General features: G+C 44.7%; 1 protein-coding gene across 5 annotated transcripts in view; it reads left to right on the forward strand.

Moving 5' to 3' along the window:
* The window catches only part of LOC135505290 (AT-rich interactive domain-containing protein 4B-like), a 157,122-nt gene that overhangs the window by 80,113 nt on the left and 61,746 nt on the right, over positions 1-15,263 (forward strand). For all 5 annotated transcript variants that reach the window (XM_064924528.1, XM_064924532.1, XM_064924529.1 and 2 more), the window contains 2 exons: positions 1,635-1,714; positions 14,704-14,780. In XM_064924528.1, the coding sequence (XP_064780600.1) occupies positions 1,635-1,714; positions 14,704-14,780 (157 nt within the window). The remainder of the gene's footprint in view (positions 1-1,634; positions 1,715-14,703; positions 14,781-15,263) is intronic.

Raw genomic sequence — 15,263 nt, forward strand, 5'->3', positions numbered from 1 at the left:
GAATGAACACATCTGAAACCCTACCTCTTCAAAAAGTATTTTAGCTAATCCCACAGCACCACCTCCTCGAGTCTAGACTGTGTTGCCTGTTTTCTAGGACTCCCACTGCTACTGCTCTCTGTTCCTGTGTGTGTAGGAGGGTTGTCCGTGTTTGGAAGGCAGACCAGCGAGTCTCTTTACTCACGTATAAATGCTCATCTTGGCAAACTGTTAGCCTCTCATGTCTTCATTTTGAAACAACATATTGTAGAGTTCTGTCGACCATGTCCACTTTGCTCTATGCTACAGTATTTCTGAAGAGCCATAGACTCACTCTCTCACCATCCATCCATCCATCTCTCCCCTGTCCACTCTCTCACCATCCATCCATCTCTCCCCTGTCCACTCTCTCACCATCCATCCATCTCTCCCCTGTACTTTCTCCATCCATCTCTCTCCCTGTCCTATGTCCTTTCTCCATCCATCTCTCTCCCTGTCATCTGTCCTTTCTCCATCCATCCATCTCTCTCCCTGTCCTCTGTCCTTTCTCCATCCATCTCTCTCCCTTTCCCCTGTCCTTTCTCCATCCATCTATCTCCCTGTCCTCTGTCCTTTCTCCATCCATCTCTCTCTCTCTTTCCCCTGTCCTTTCTCCATCCATCCATCTCTCTCCCTGTCCTCTGTCCTTTCTCCATCCATCTCTCTCCCTGTCCTCTGTCCTTTCTCCATCCATCTCTCTCCCTTTCCCCTGTCCTTTCTCCATCCATCTCTCTCCCTGTCCTCTGTCCTTTCTCCATCCATCTCTCTCCCTTTCCCCTGTCCTTTCTCCATCCATCTCTCTCCCTGTCCCCTGTCCTTTCTCCATCCATCTCTCTCCCTGTCCCCTGTCCTTTCTCCATCCATCTCTCTCCCTGTCCTCTGTCCTTTCTCCATCCATCTCTCATCTCTCTCCTTTCCCCTGTCCTTTCTCCATCCATCTCTCTCCCTGTCCCCTGTCCTTTCTCCATCCATCTATCTCCCTGTCCTCTGTCCTTTCTCCATCCATCTCTCTCTCTCTTTCCCCTGTCCTTTCTCCATCCATCCATCTCTCTCCCTGTCCTCTGTCCTTTCTCCATCCATCTCTCTCCCTGTCCTCTGTCCTTTCTCCATCCATCTCTCTCCCTTTCCCCTGTCCTTTCTCCATCCATCTCTCTCCCTGTCCTCTGTCCTTTCTCCATCCATCTCTCTCCCTTTCCCCTGTCCTTTCTCCATCCATCTCTCTCCCTGTCCCCTGTCCTTTCTCCATCCATCTCTCTCCCTGTCCTCTGTCCTTTCTCCGTCCATCTCTCTCTTTCCCCTGTCCTTTCTCCATCCATCCATCTCTCTCCCTGTCCTCTGTCCTTTCTCCGTCCATCTCTCTCTTTCCCCTGTCCTTTCTCCATCCGTCCATCTCTCTCCCTGTCCTCTGTCCTTTCTCCATCCATCTCTCTCCCTGTCCTCTGTCCTTTCTCCATCCATCTCTCTCCCTTTCCCCTGTCCTTTCTCCATCCATCTCTCTCCCTGTCCTCTGTCCTTTCTCCATCCATCTATCTCCCTTTCCCCTGTCCTTTCTCCATCCATCTCTCTCCCTTTCCCCTGTCCTTTCTTCATCCATCTCTCTCTATCTCCCTCTCCAGGTCATCACCCCAGACTGCCATGAAGAGGCCACCATAAAGAAAGACACCGTCTTCGTTCGTTCCTTCAAGGATGGCAAATTGTGAGTAATCTAAAGTGCTGCATTATAAAACACTTATTTGCATTGTAATGATGTGTAACATGAACCTGCAGAGTTGTTGGAAGTACCCCACTTAGCAGCCACGCAGGGAGAGGTCTCTGAACAGACCCCACTCAGCAGGGAGAGGTCTCTGAACAGACCCCACTTAGCAGCCACGCAGGGAGAGGTCTCTGAACAGACCCCACCTAGCAGCCACACGGGGAGAGGTCTCTGAACAGACCCCACTTAGCAGGGAGAGGTCTCTGAACAGACCCCACCTAGCAGGGAGAGGTCTCTGAACAGACCCCACTCAGCAGGGAGAGGTCTCTGAACAGACCCCACCTAGCAGCCACGCAGGGAGAGGTCTCTGAACAGACCCCACTTAGCAGGGAGAGGTCTCTGTACAGACCCCACTTAGCAGCCACACGGGGAGAGGTCTCTGAACAGACCCCACTTAGCAGGGAGAGGTCTCTGTACAGACCCCACTTAGCAGCCACACGGGGAGAGGTCTCTGAACAGACCCCACTCAGCAGCCACGCAGGGAGAGAGAGGGGAGGTCTCTGTACAGACCCCACTCAGCAGCCACGCAGGGAGAGAGAGGGGAGGTCTCTGAACAGACCCCACTCAGCAGCCACACGGGGAGAGGTCTCTGAACAGACCCCACCTAGCAGGGAGAGGTCTCTGAACAGACCCCACTCAGCAGGGAGAGGTCTCTGAACAGACCCCACTTAGCAGGGAGAGGTCTCTGAACAGACCCCACTCAGCAGGGAGAGGTCTCTGAACAGACCCCACTCAGCAGCCACGCAGGGAGAGAGAGGGGAGGTCTCTGAACAGACCCCACTCAGCAGCCACGCAGGGAGAGAGAGGGGAGGTCTCTGAACAGACCCCACTTAGCAGCCACACAGGGAGAGAGAGGGGAGGTCTCTGTACAGACCCCACTCAGCAGCCACGCAGGGAGAGAGAGGGGAGATAAAAATCTGCTTTCGCATACTTCCTATTGCCTGGCTACCCAGACTTCTTGCTGTGACCAAATGTTATGCCACGCCCACTTCTTCTTCCCAATGAGTCTGGATCAAATCAAATCTTATTTGTAGACCTTACAGTGAAATGCTGAATACAACAGGTGTAGTAGACCTTACAGTGAAATGCTGAATACAACAGGTATAGTAGACCTCACAGTGAAATGCTGAATACAACAGGTGTAGTAGACCTTACAGTGAAATGCTGAATACAACAGGTGTAGTAGACCTTACAGTGAAATGCTGAATACAACAGGTGTAGTAGACCTTACAGTAAAATGCTTACTTTCAAGCCCTTAACCAACAATGCAGTTTTAAGATAATACCTAAAAAAATAAAACGTTTAAAAAAAGGTAAGAGATAAGAATAACAAATAATTAAAGAGCAACAGTAAATAACAATAGCGGGGCTATATACAGGGGCTACCGGTACAGAGTCAATGGGGTCAATGTGCGGGGGCACCGGTGTCGAGGTAATTGAGATAATTATGTACATGCAGGTAGAGTTATCAAAGTGCATAGATAATAACAGAGAGTAGCAGCAGCGTAGTGGGTGGTGGTGGGGGGGGGGGGGGGTGCAAATAGTCTGGGTAGCCATTTGATGAGCTGTTCAGGAGTCCTATGGCTTGGGGGTCTTGCCTCTTTGGGCTGGATGACAAGCGTACCCGAAGTAAACTGCCTGTTACTCAGTCCCAGAAGCTAGAATATGCATATAATGGTAGATTTGGATAGAAAACACTCTAAAGTTTCTAAAACTGTTAAAATATTGTCTGTGAGTATAACAGAACTGATATGGCAGGCGGAAACTCGAGGACAAACCATCTTGAATTTTTTTTTTTTGCCCACCATTGATTCCTATGGCTGTCATTTTTAATATGAAGGGAAAACCTCCCAGATTGTAGTTCTGAGGGCTTCCACTAGATGTCAGCAGGCTGTAGTGTTTGTTACGCGTTCTGGTGAATGCGAGTACTTTGTCGTTTATCTCCGGTAATGACAATAACGATTCTCTGTCGTAAATTTGATTGTTTGTTTACGTATTAGGGTACCTGAGGTTTGATTATAAACGTTGTTTGACTTGTTTGGAGAAGTTTTTTGGTAACATTTGGGATTCATTTTGTATGCGTTTTGAAGGAGGGCAACCGGTGGATTATTGAAAGAAGCGCTCCAGCTAAATTGAGATTTTGGGGATATAAAGAAGGACTTTATCGAACAAAACCACCATTTGTGATGTAGCTGGGACCTTTTGGAGTGCCAACAGAAGAATATCTTCAAAGGTAAGTATTTTATTTTATCGCTATTTCTGACTTTTGTGGCGCATCTGCCTGGGTGGAAAATGTTTTTAATGCTTTTGTTTGCTGGGCGCTGTCCTCAGATAATCGCATAGTGTGCCTTCGCCGTAAAGCCTTTTTGAAATCTGACAACGCGGCTGGAATAACAAGAAGTTAAGGTTTTAACTGATGTATGGCACTTGTATTTTCATGTATGTTAAATATTACTATTTCTGTAATTTCAATTTCACGTTCTGCAATTTCACCGGAAGTTGTCGAGATGGGACGGTAGCGTCCCACTGATCGAAAGAAGAGTCTATGACTTGGCTGAGCACCTCTTCAGCCCTTCACCGAATGAGAACACATTCAGGGCCCTCTGATTGGTCCAGAAACCGATGGGTTCGGCCAGAGCCAGGACACACGTGGGTAAAGCGGCGGTTTGAAAATGAGTCGTTGGCTTTGATACTGTGATTGGTTAGATAACGATCCAATCACTGACAACTTTGTTTTGTACAACAGCCCTCGTGCTCCTTGTGCTCCTCGTCACCATAAAACACTTCAGTGATGGCAGTCTCAGACTGAAGTATGTAGCGAAAGACAGAGCAGCTGAAGAATGTAGTGTGAGTTGTTAGGATATCCTCCCAAAAGACTTTTGCATGAAAAACGAGAAACTGCAATGTTACTCTTTGTCCCTCTTGAGCCACTGTAGCAACAACATAGCCATAACACTTCCTCAAAATAGTCAGAATTCATCTAAGCTAAATCAAGAAATCTGTAATTAGTTTTGACATTTTTGCCGAGGAGGTCTTGGACGCGCAATTTTACATTTAACTAAGATGTTTGTTGCATCATTTCTCAAGTGAAATAATGTGCACGAAAAATAGTCTTGTTGAATGACAACAAACATTTAATTGAAGAATCCCCTCCTTAGTACAGTTTACCGACAAAGGGGCATAGACTGGCTACCGAACATCCACTCCCCTCAAGTAAAATATTACGTGTTCACAAACAGCCGGAAAGAAAACCTGCCCGAGGAACGAGTCAAACAAAAACTTAATAATATACACTATGGTTCAAAAGTTTGTGGTCACTTAGAAATGTCATTGTTTTCCATGAAAACATACATGAAATAACCTCTTCACTGTTAACGTTGAGACTGGTGTTTTGCGGGTACTATTTAATGAAGCTGCCAGTTGAGGACTTGTGAGGCGTCTGTTTCTCAAACTAGACACTCTAATGTACTTGTCCTCTTGCTCAGTTGTGCACCGCTCCCACTCCTCTTTCTATTCTGGTTAGAGACAGTTTGCTCTGTTCTGTGAGTAGTGGGAGTAGTACACAGCGTTGTAGGAGAGCTTCAGTTTCTTGGCAATTTCTCGCATGGAATAGACCTCATTTCTCAGAACAAGAATAGACTGATGAGTTTCAGAAGAAAGGTCTTTGTTTCTGGTCATTTTGAGCCTTTAATCAAATCCACAAATGCTGATGCTCCAGTTACTCAACTAGTCTAAAGAAGGCCAGTTTTATTGCTTCTTTGATTAGAACAAATGTTTCAGCTGTGCTAACATAATTGCAAAAGGGTTTTCTAATGATCAATTAGCCTTTTAAAATGCTAAACCTGGATTAGCTAACACAACGTGGCATTGGAACACAGGAGTGATGGTTGCTGATAATGGGCCTCTGTACGCCTATGTAGATATTCCATTATAAATCAGCTGTTTCCAGCTACAATAGTCATTTACAGCATTAACAATGTCTACACTATTTCTGATCAATTTGATGTTATTTTAATGGACATTTTTTTAGTTTTTCTTTCAAAAACAAGGAGATTTCTAAGTGACCCCAAACTTTTGAACGGTAGTGTATGCGCAAACTGTTTTCAACTGGGAAGCATATGGTAAGGACAGCCTCCTTTGGGGGAGGGATCAGGATAATGTTTAAGTTTACCCTGTGTGGGAAGAAAAACACTTAATGTGTCTAACAACCACAACACAGGTCAACCTCATTCCTGCCCACTGTGGATTAGACTATATCTGGTCAAAGGTTTACTTTTTATTTTATTTTTTATTATTATTATTTTTTTAATTTTACCCCTTTTTCTCCCCAATTTCATGGTATCCAATTGTTAGTAGCTACGATCTTGTCTCATCGATTTGGGTTGCCAGGTTCCTCTGTGTAAAAGTAACTGGGACAGATTTGGGTTGCCAGGTTCCTCTGTGTAAAAGTAACTGGGACAGATTTGGGTTGCCAGGTTCCTCTGTGTAAAAGTAACTGGGACAGATTTGGGTTGCCAGGTTCCTCTGTGTAAAAGTAACTGGGACACATTTGGGTTGCCAGGTTCCTCTGTGTAAAAGTAACTGGGACAGATTTGGGTTGCCAGGTTCCTCTGTGTAAAAGTAACTGGGACACATTTGGGTTGCCAGGTTCCTCTGTGTAAAAGTAACTGGGACACATTTGGGTTGCCAGGTTCCTCTGTGTAAAAGTAACTGGGACAGATTTGGGTTGCTAGGTTACTCTGCGTAATATAAACTGGGACAGATTTGGGTTGCTAGGTTACTCTGTGTAATGTAAACTGGGACAGATTTGGGTTGCTAGGTTACTCTGTGTAGTATTAACTGGGACAGATTTGGGTTGCTAGGTTACTCTGTGTAATAGAAACTGGGACAGATTTGGGTTGCTAGGTTACTCTGTGTAATATAAACTGGGACAGATTCGGGTTGGCAGGTTCCTCTGTGTAAAAGTAACTGGGACAGATTTGGGTTGCCAGGTTCCTCTGTGTAAAAGTAACTGGGACAGATTTGGGTTGCTTGGTTTCTCTGTGTAAAAGTAACTGGGATAGATTTGGGTTGCTTGGTTTCTCTGTGTAATAGATCCTGGGACAGATTTGGGTTGCTTGGTTCCTCTGTGTAATAGATACTGGGATATTTGAGTTTCCAGAATCCTCTGTGCAATATAAACTGGGACAGATTTGGGGTTGCTAAGTTACTCTGTGTAATAGATACTGGGACAGATTTGGGTTGCTATAGATACTGGGACAGATTTGGGTTGCTCGGTTACTCTGTGTAATAGATATTGAGACAGATTTGGGGTTGCTAGGTTACTCTGTGTAATAGATACTGGGACAAATTTGGGTTGCTTGGTTTCTCTGTGTAAAAGTAACTGGGATAGATTTGGGTTGCTTGGTTTCTCTGTGTAATAGATCCTGGGACAGATTTGGGTTGCTTGGTTCCTCTGTGTAATAGAAACTGGGATATTTGAGTCTCCAGAATCCTCTGTGTAATAGTAACTGGGACAGATTTGGGTTGCTAGGTTACTCTGTGTAATATAAACTGGGACAGATTTGGGTTGCTAGGTTACTCTGTGTAATATAAACTGGGACAGGTTTGGGGTGCTAGGTTACTCTGTGTAATAGATACTGGGACAGATTTGGGTTGCTTGGTTACTCTGTGTAATATAAACTGGGACAGATTCGGGTTGGCAGGTTCCTCTGTGTAAAAGTAACTGGGGCAGATTTGGGTTGCCAGGTTCCTCTGTGTAAAAGTAACTGGGACAGATTTGGGTTGCTTGGTTTCTCTGTGTAATAGATACTGGGGCATATTTGGGTTGCTTGGTTCCTCTGTGTAATAGAAACTGGGATATTTGAGTCTCCAGAATCCTCTGTGCAATAGAAACTGGGATATTTGAGTCTCCAGAATCCTCTGTGTAATATAAACTGGGACAGATTTGGGGTTGCTAGGTTACTCTGTGTAATAGATACTGGGACAAATTTGGGGTTGCCAGGTTCCTAGCAACCCAAATCTGACCAGAAACCATTGATGGATTGTACTCACTGTAACTATTGTAACTATTGAAACCTACCCTAACCAGAAACCATTGATGGATGGTACTCACTGTAACTATTAAAACCTACCCTAACCAGAAACCATTGATGGATGGTACTCACTGTAACTATTGAAACCTACCCTAACCGGAAACCATTGATGGATGGTACTCACTGTAACTATTGAAACCTACCCTAACCGGAAACCATTGATGGATGGTACTCACTGTAACTATTGAAACCTACCCTAACCAGAAACCATTGATGGATGGTACTCACTGTAACTATTGAAACCTACCCTAACCGGAAACCATTGATGGATGGTACTCACTGTAACTATTGAAACCTACCCTAACCAGAAACCATTGATGGATGGTACTCACTGTAACTATTGAAACCTACCTAACCAGAAACCATTGATGGATGGTACTCACTGTAACTATTGAAACCTACCCTAACCGGAAACCATTGATGGATGGTACTCACTGTAACTATTGAAACCTACCCTAACCAGAAACCATTGATGGATGGTACTCACTGTAACTATTGAAACCTACCCTAACCGGAAACCATTGATGGATGGTACTCACTGTAACTATTGAAACCTACCTAACCAGAAACCATTGATGGATGGTACTCACTGTAACTATTGAAACCTACCCTAACCAGAAACCATTGATGGATGGTACTCACTGTAACTATTGAAACCTACCCTAACCAGAAACCATTGATGGATGGTACTCACTGTAACTATTGAAACCTACCCTAACCGGAAACCATTGATGGATGGTACTCACTGTAACTATTGAAACCTACCCTAACCAGAAACCATTGATGGATGGTACTCACTGTAACTATTGAAACCTACCCTAACCAGAAACCATTGAAGGATGGTACTCACTGTAACTATTGAAACCTACCCTAACCAGAAACCATTGATGGATGGTACTCACTGTAACTATTAAAACCTACCCTAACCGAAACCATTGATGGATGGTACTCACTGTAACTATTGAAACCTACCCTAACCAGAAACCATTGATGGATGGTACTCACTGTAACTATTGAAACCTACCTCCTAACCAGAAACCATTGATGAATGGTACTCACTGTAACTATTAAAACCTACCCTAACCAGAAACCATTGATGGATGGTACTCACTGTAACTATTGAAACCTACCCTAACCAGAAACCATTGATGGATGGTACTCACTGTAACTATTGAAACCTACCCTAACCAGAAACCATTGATGGATGGTACTCACTGTAACTATTGAAACCTACCCTAACCAGAAACCATTGATGGATGGTACTCACTGTAACTATTGAAACCTACCCTAACCGGAAACCATTGATGGATGGTACTCAATGTAACTATTGAAACCTACCCTAACCAGAAACCATTGATGGATGGTACTCACTGTAACTATTAAAACCTACCCTAACCAGAAACCATTGATGGATGGTACTCACTGTAACTATTAAAACCTACACTAACCAGAAACCATTGATGGATGGTACTCACTGTAACTATTGAAACCTACCCTAACCAGAAACCATTGATGGATGGTACTCACTGTAACTATTGAAACCTACCCTAACCGGAAACCATTGATGGATGGTACTCAATGTAACTATTGAAACCTACCCTAACCAGAAACCATTGATGGATGGTACTCACTGTAACTATTGAAACCTACCCTAACCGGAAACCATTGATGGATGGTACTCACTGTAACTATTGAAACCTACCCTAACCGGAAACCATTGATGGATGGTACTCACTGTAACTATTGAAACCTACCCTAACCGGAAACCATTGATGGATGGTACTCACTGTAACTATTAAAACCTACCCTAACCAGAAACCATTGATGGATGGTACTCACTGTAACTATTGAAACCTACCCTAACCAGAAACCATTGATGGATGGTACTCACTGTAACTATTGAAACCTACCCTAACCAGAAACCATTGATGGATGGTACTCACTGTAACTATTAAAACCTACCCTAACCAGAAACCATTGATGGATGGTACTCACTGTAACTATTGAAACCTACCCTAACCAGAAACCATTGATGGATGGTACTCACTGTAACTATTGAAACCTACCCTAACCAGAAACCATTGATGGATGGTACTCACTGTAACTATTGAAACCTACCCTAACCGGAAACCATTGATGGATGGTACTCACTGTAACTATTGAAACCTACCCTAACCAGAAACCATTGATGGATGGTACTCACTGTAACTATTGAAACCTACCTAACCAGAAACCATTGATGGATGGTACTCACTGTAACTATTAAAACCTACCCTAACCAGAAACCATTGATGGATGGTACTCACTGTAACTATTGAAACCTACCCTAACCAGAAACCATTGATGGATGGTACTCACTGTAACTATTGAAACCTACCCTAACCAGAAACCATTGATGGATGGTACTCACTGTAACTATTGAAACCTACCCTAACCGGAAACCATTGATGGATGGTACTCACTGTAACTATTGAAACCTACCCTAACCGGAAACCATTGATGGATGGTACTCACTGTAACTATTGAAACCTACCCTAACCGGAAACCATTGATGGATGGTACTCACTGTAACTATTGAAACCTACCCTAACCGGAAACCATTGATGGATGGTACTCACTGTAACTATTAAAACCTACCCTAACCAGAAACCATTGATGGATGGTACTCACTGTAACTATTGAAACCTACCTAACCAGAAACCATTGATGGATGGTACTCACTGTAACTATTGAAACCTACCCTAACCAGAAACCATTGATGGATGGTACTCACTGTAACTATTAAAACCTACCCTAACCAGAAACCATTGATGGATGGTACTCACTGTAACTATTGAAACCTACCCTAACCAGAAACCATTGATGGATGGTACTCACTGTAACTATTGAAACCTACCTAACCAGAAACCATTGATGGATGGTACTCACTGTAACTATTGAAACCTACCCTAACCAGAAACCATTGATGGATGGTACTCACTGTAACTATTGAAACCTACCCTAACCAGAAACCATTGATGGATGGTACTCACTGTAACTATTAAAACCTACCCTAACCAGAAACCATTGATGGATGGTACTCACTGTAACTATTGAAACCTACCCTAACCAGAAACCATTGATGGATGGTACTCACTGTAACTATTGAAACCTACCCTAACCAGAAACCATTGATGGATGGTACTCACTGTAACTATTGAAACCTACCCTAACCAGAAACCATTGATGGATGGTACTCACTGTAACTATTACAACCTACCCTAACCAGAAACCATTGATGGATGGTACTCACTGTAACTATTGAAACCTACCCTAACCAGAAACCATTGATGGATGGTACTCACTGTAACTATTGAAACCTACCCTAACCAGAAACCATTGATGGATGGTACTCACTGTAACTATTGAAACCTACCCTAACCAGAAACCATTGATGGATGGTACTCACTGTAACTATTGAAACCTACCTAACCAGAAACCATTGATGGATGGTACTCACTGTAACTATTGAAACCTACCCTAACCAGAAACCATTGATGGATGGTACTCACTGTAACTATTGAAACCTACCCTAACCAGAAACCATTGATGGATGGTACTCACTGTAACTATTGAAACCTACCCTAACCAGAAACCATTGATGGATGGTACTCACTGTAACTATTGAAACCTACCCTAACCAGAAACCATTGATGGATGGTACTCACTGTAACTATTAAAACCTACCCTAACCAGAAACCATTGAAGGATGGTACTCACTGTAACTATTGAAACCTACCCTAACCAGAAACCATTGATGGATGGTACTCACTGTAACTATTGAAACCTACCCTAACCAGAAACCATTGATGGATGGTACTTACTGTAACTATTGAAACCTACCCTAACCAGAAACCATTGATGGATGGCGGCATTCACACAAAATTGAAAGCATGAACCCTGGAAAGATGCCTGGGAATATATCCAAATACATGCAGTGTAGAATTCATTCTCTCCGCAAGGCAGTCAAACAAGCAACATGTCAGTATAGAGACAGAGGAGAGTCGCAGTTCAACGGCTCAGACACGAGACGTATGTGGCAGGGTCTACAGGTAACTACGGACTACAAAGGGAAAACCAGCCACGTCGCGGCCCGCTAACAAGGACTGTGCCCCCCCCCCCCCTTCCTTCTCCGTGGCTGACGTGAGTAAAACATTTAAACGTGTTAACCCTCACAAGGCTGCTGGCCCAGATGGCATCCCTAGCCGCGTCCTCAGAGCATGCGCAGACCAGCTGGCTGGAGTGTTTACGGACATATTCAATCTCTCCCTGTCCCAGTGTGCTGTCCCCACATGCTTGAAGATGTCCACCATTGTTCCTGTACCCAAGAAGGCAAAGATAACTGAACTAAATGACTAGCACTTACTTTGTCATCATGAAGTGCTTTGAGAGACTAGACAAGGATCATATCACCTCTACCTTACCTGCCACCCTAGACCCACTACAGTTTGCATTCCGCCCCAACAGGTCCACAGACGATGCCATCGCCATCACACTGCACACTGCCCTATCCCATCTGGACAAGAGGAATACCTATGTAATAATGCTGCTCATTGACTATAGCTTAGCATCCAACACGCTCCAAGCTCATCATCAAGCCGGAGGCCCTGGGTCTCAACCCCGCCCTGCGTAATTGGGTCCTGGACTTTCTGAGGTGAAGGTAGGACACAACATCTCTACTTCGCTGATCCTCAACACTGGGGCCCCACAAGAGTGTGTGCTCAGCCCCCTCCTGTACAGCCTACAGGGAGAAGGTGAGGGCACTGGTGTCAGGAAAACAACCTCTCACTCACCGTTAACAAAACAAAGGCGATGATCGTGGACTTCAGGAAACAGCAGAGGGAGCAGCTCCCCATCCACATCGACGGGACAGCAGGTGGAAAGACAAACGGAATTGGTCCACCCACACAGACAGCGTGAGGAAGAAGGCACAGCAGAGCCTCTTCAACCACAAGGTTGCCACAAGAAAAGGGCAACCTTGTGTACTTTAACCATTTGTACATTGTTACAGCACTGTATATATATATATAATATGACATTTGTAATGTCTTTATTGTTTTGAAACTTCTGTATGTGTAATGTTTTCTGTTAATTTTTATTGTTTATTTCACTTTTGTACCTCACTTGCTTTGGCAATGTTAACACATGTTTCCCATGCTAATAAAGCCCCTTGAATTGAATTGAGAAAGAGGAGTCACTGGTGCTGCGCATCAGGTTAGGGAGAGAGAGGGGAGTCACTGGGCGAACAGTTACATTTCACAGTTTTAGTGTGTGGATACTGAGGAGGGTTTGTGTGGATACTGATGGGGGTTTGTGTGGATACTGATGGGGGTTTGTGTGGATACTGATGGGGGTTTGTGTGGATACTGATGGGGGTTTGTGTGGATACTGATGGGGGTTTGTGTGGATACTGAGGAGGGTTTGTGTGAATACTGATGGGGGTTTGTGTGGATACTGATGGGGGTTTGTGTGAATACTGATGGGGGTTTGTGTGGATACTGATGGGGGTTTGTGTGGATACTGATGGGGGTTTGTGTGGATACTGATGGGGGTTTGTGTGGATACTAATGTGGGTTTGTGTGGATACTGATGGGGGTTTGTGTTGATACTAATGTGGGTTTGTGTGGATACTGATGGGGGTTTGTGTGGATACCGATGTGGGTTTGTGTGGATACTAATGTGGGTTTGTGTGGATACTGATGGGGGTTTGTGTGGATACTGATGGGGGTTTGTGTGGATACTGATGGGGGTTTGTGTGGATACTGAGGAGGGTTTGTGTGAATACTGATGGGGGTTTGTGTGGATACTGATGGGGGTTTGTGTGAACACTGATGGGGGTTTGTGTGGATACTGATGGGGGTTTGTGTGGATACTGATGGGGGTTTGTGTGGATACTAATGTGGGTTTGTGTGGATACTGATGGGGGTTTGTGTGGATACTGATGTGGGTTTGTGTGGATACTGATGGGGGTTTGTGTGGATACTGATGGGGGTTTGTGTGGATACTGATGGGGGTTTGTGTGGATACTGAGGAGGGTTTGTGTGGATACTGATGGGGGTTTGTGTGGATACTGATGGGGGTTTGTGTGGATACTGATGGGGGGTTTGTGTGGATACTGATGGGGTTTGTGTGGATACTGATGGGGGTTTGTGTGGATACTGATATGGGTTTGTGTGGATACTGATGGGGGTTTGTGTGGATACTGATGGGGTTTGTGTGGATACTGATGGGGGTTTGTGTGGATACTGATGGGGGTTTGTGTGGATACTGATGGGGGTTTGTGTGAATACTGATGGGGGTTTGTGTGGATACTGATGGGGTTTGTGTGGACACTGATGGGGGTTTGTGTGGATACTGATGGGGGTTTGTGTAGATACTGATTGGGGTTTGTGTGGATACTGAGAGGGTTTGTGTGGATACTGATATGGGTTTGTGTGGATACTGATGGGTTTTGTGTGGACACTGATGGGGGTTTGTGTGGATACTGATGCGTGTTTGTGTGGATACTGATGGGGTTTGTGTGGATACTGAGGAGGGTTTGTGTGGATACTGAGGAGGGTTTGTGTGGATACTGATGGGGGTTTGTGTGGATACTGATGAGGGTTTGTGTGGATACTGATGGGGGTTTGTGTGGATACTGATGGGGGTTTGTGTGGACACTGAGAGGGTTTGTGTGGATACTGATGTGGGTTTGTGTGGATACTGATGTGGGTTTGTGTGGATACTGATGGGGGTTTGTGTGGATACTGATGGGGGTTGTGTGGATACTGATGGGGGTTTGTGTGTCTGTTTGTTTCAGCAACACAGTGCTGAGGAAGGACGTAACGGTGATGGACACAGACTCTCCACCTAAAGCTGACGCAGGGCTCAAGCCAGGTGAGTTAACACTTTGCACAGAGGAGGGAGGAGAAGGAGAAGGGGGGAGGAGGGAGGGAGAAGGAGGAGGATGGAAGAGGAAGGAGGAGGAGGGAAGAGGAAGGAGGAGGAGGGAAGAGGAAGGAGGAGGAGGGAAGAGGAGGGAGGAGAAGGAAGGAGGTCCTCTGCATAGAGAAACCGCCTGGGACCACCTGAGGCTCAGTCGCTAGAGCATGACGCATGCAATGACAAGGGTTGTTGGTTTGATTTCCGCTGGGGCCACATACAGTGGGGCAAAAAAAGTATTTCGTCAGCCACCAATTGTGCAAGTTCTCCCACTTAAAAATATGAGAGAGGCCTGTAATTTTCATCATAGGTACACTTCAACTATGACAGACAAAATGAGGGGAAAAAAATCCAGAAAATCACATTGTAGGATCTTTAATGAATTTATTTGCAAATTATGGTGGAAAATAAGTATTTGGTACATAACAAAAATGTATC

The sequence above is a fragment of the Oncorhynchus masou genome, chromosome 18 (genome assembly GCF_036934945.1).
Source record: "Oncorhynchus masou masou isolate Uvic2021 chromosome 18, UVic_Omas_1.1, whole genome shotgun sequence".
NCBI classification, from domain to species: domain Eukaryota; kingdom Metazoa; phylum Chordata; class Actinopteri; order Salmoniformes; family Salmonidae; genus Oncorhynchus; species Oncorhynchus masou.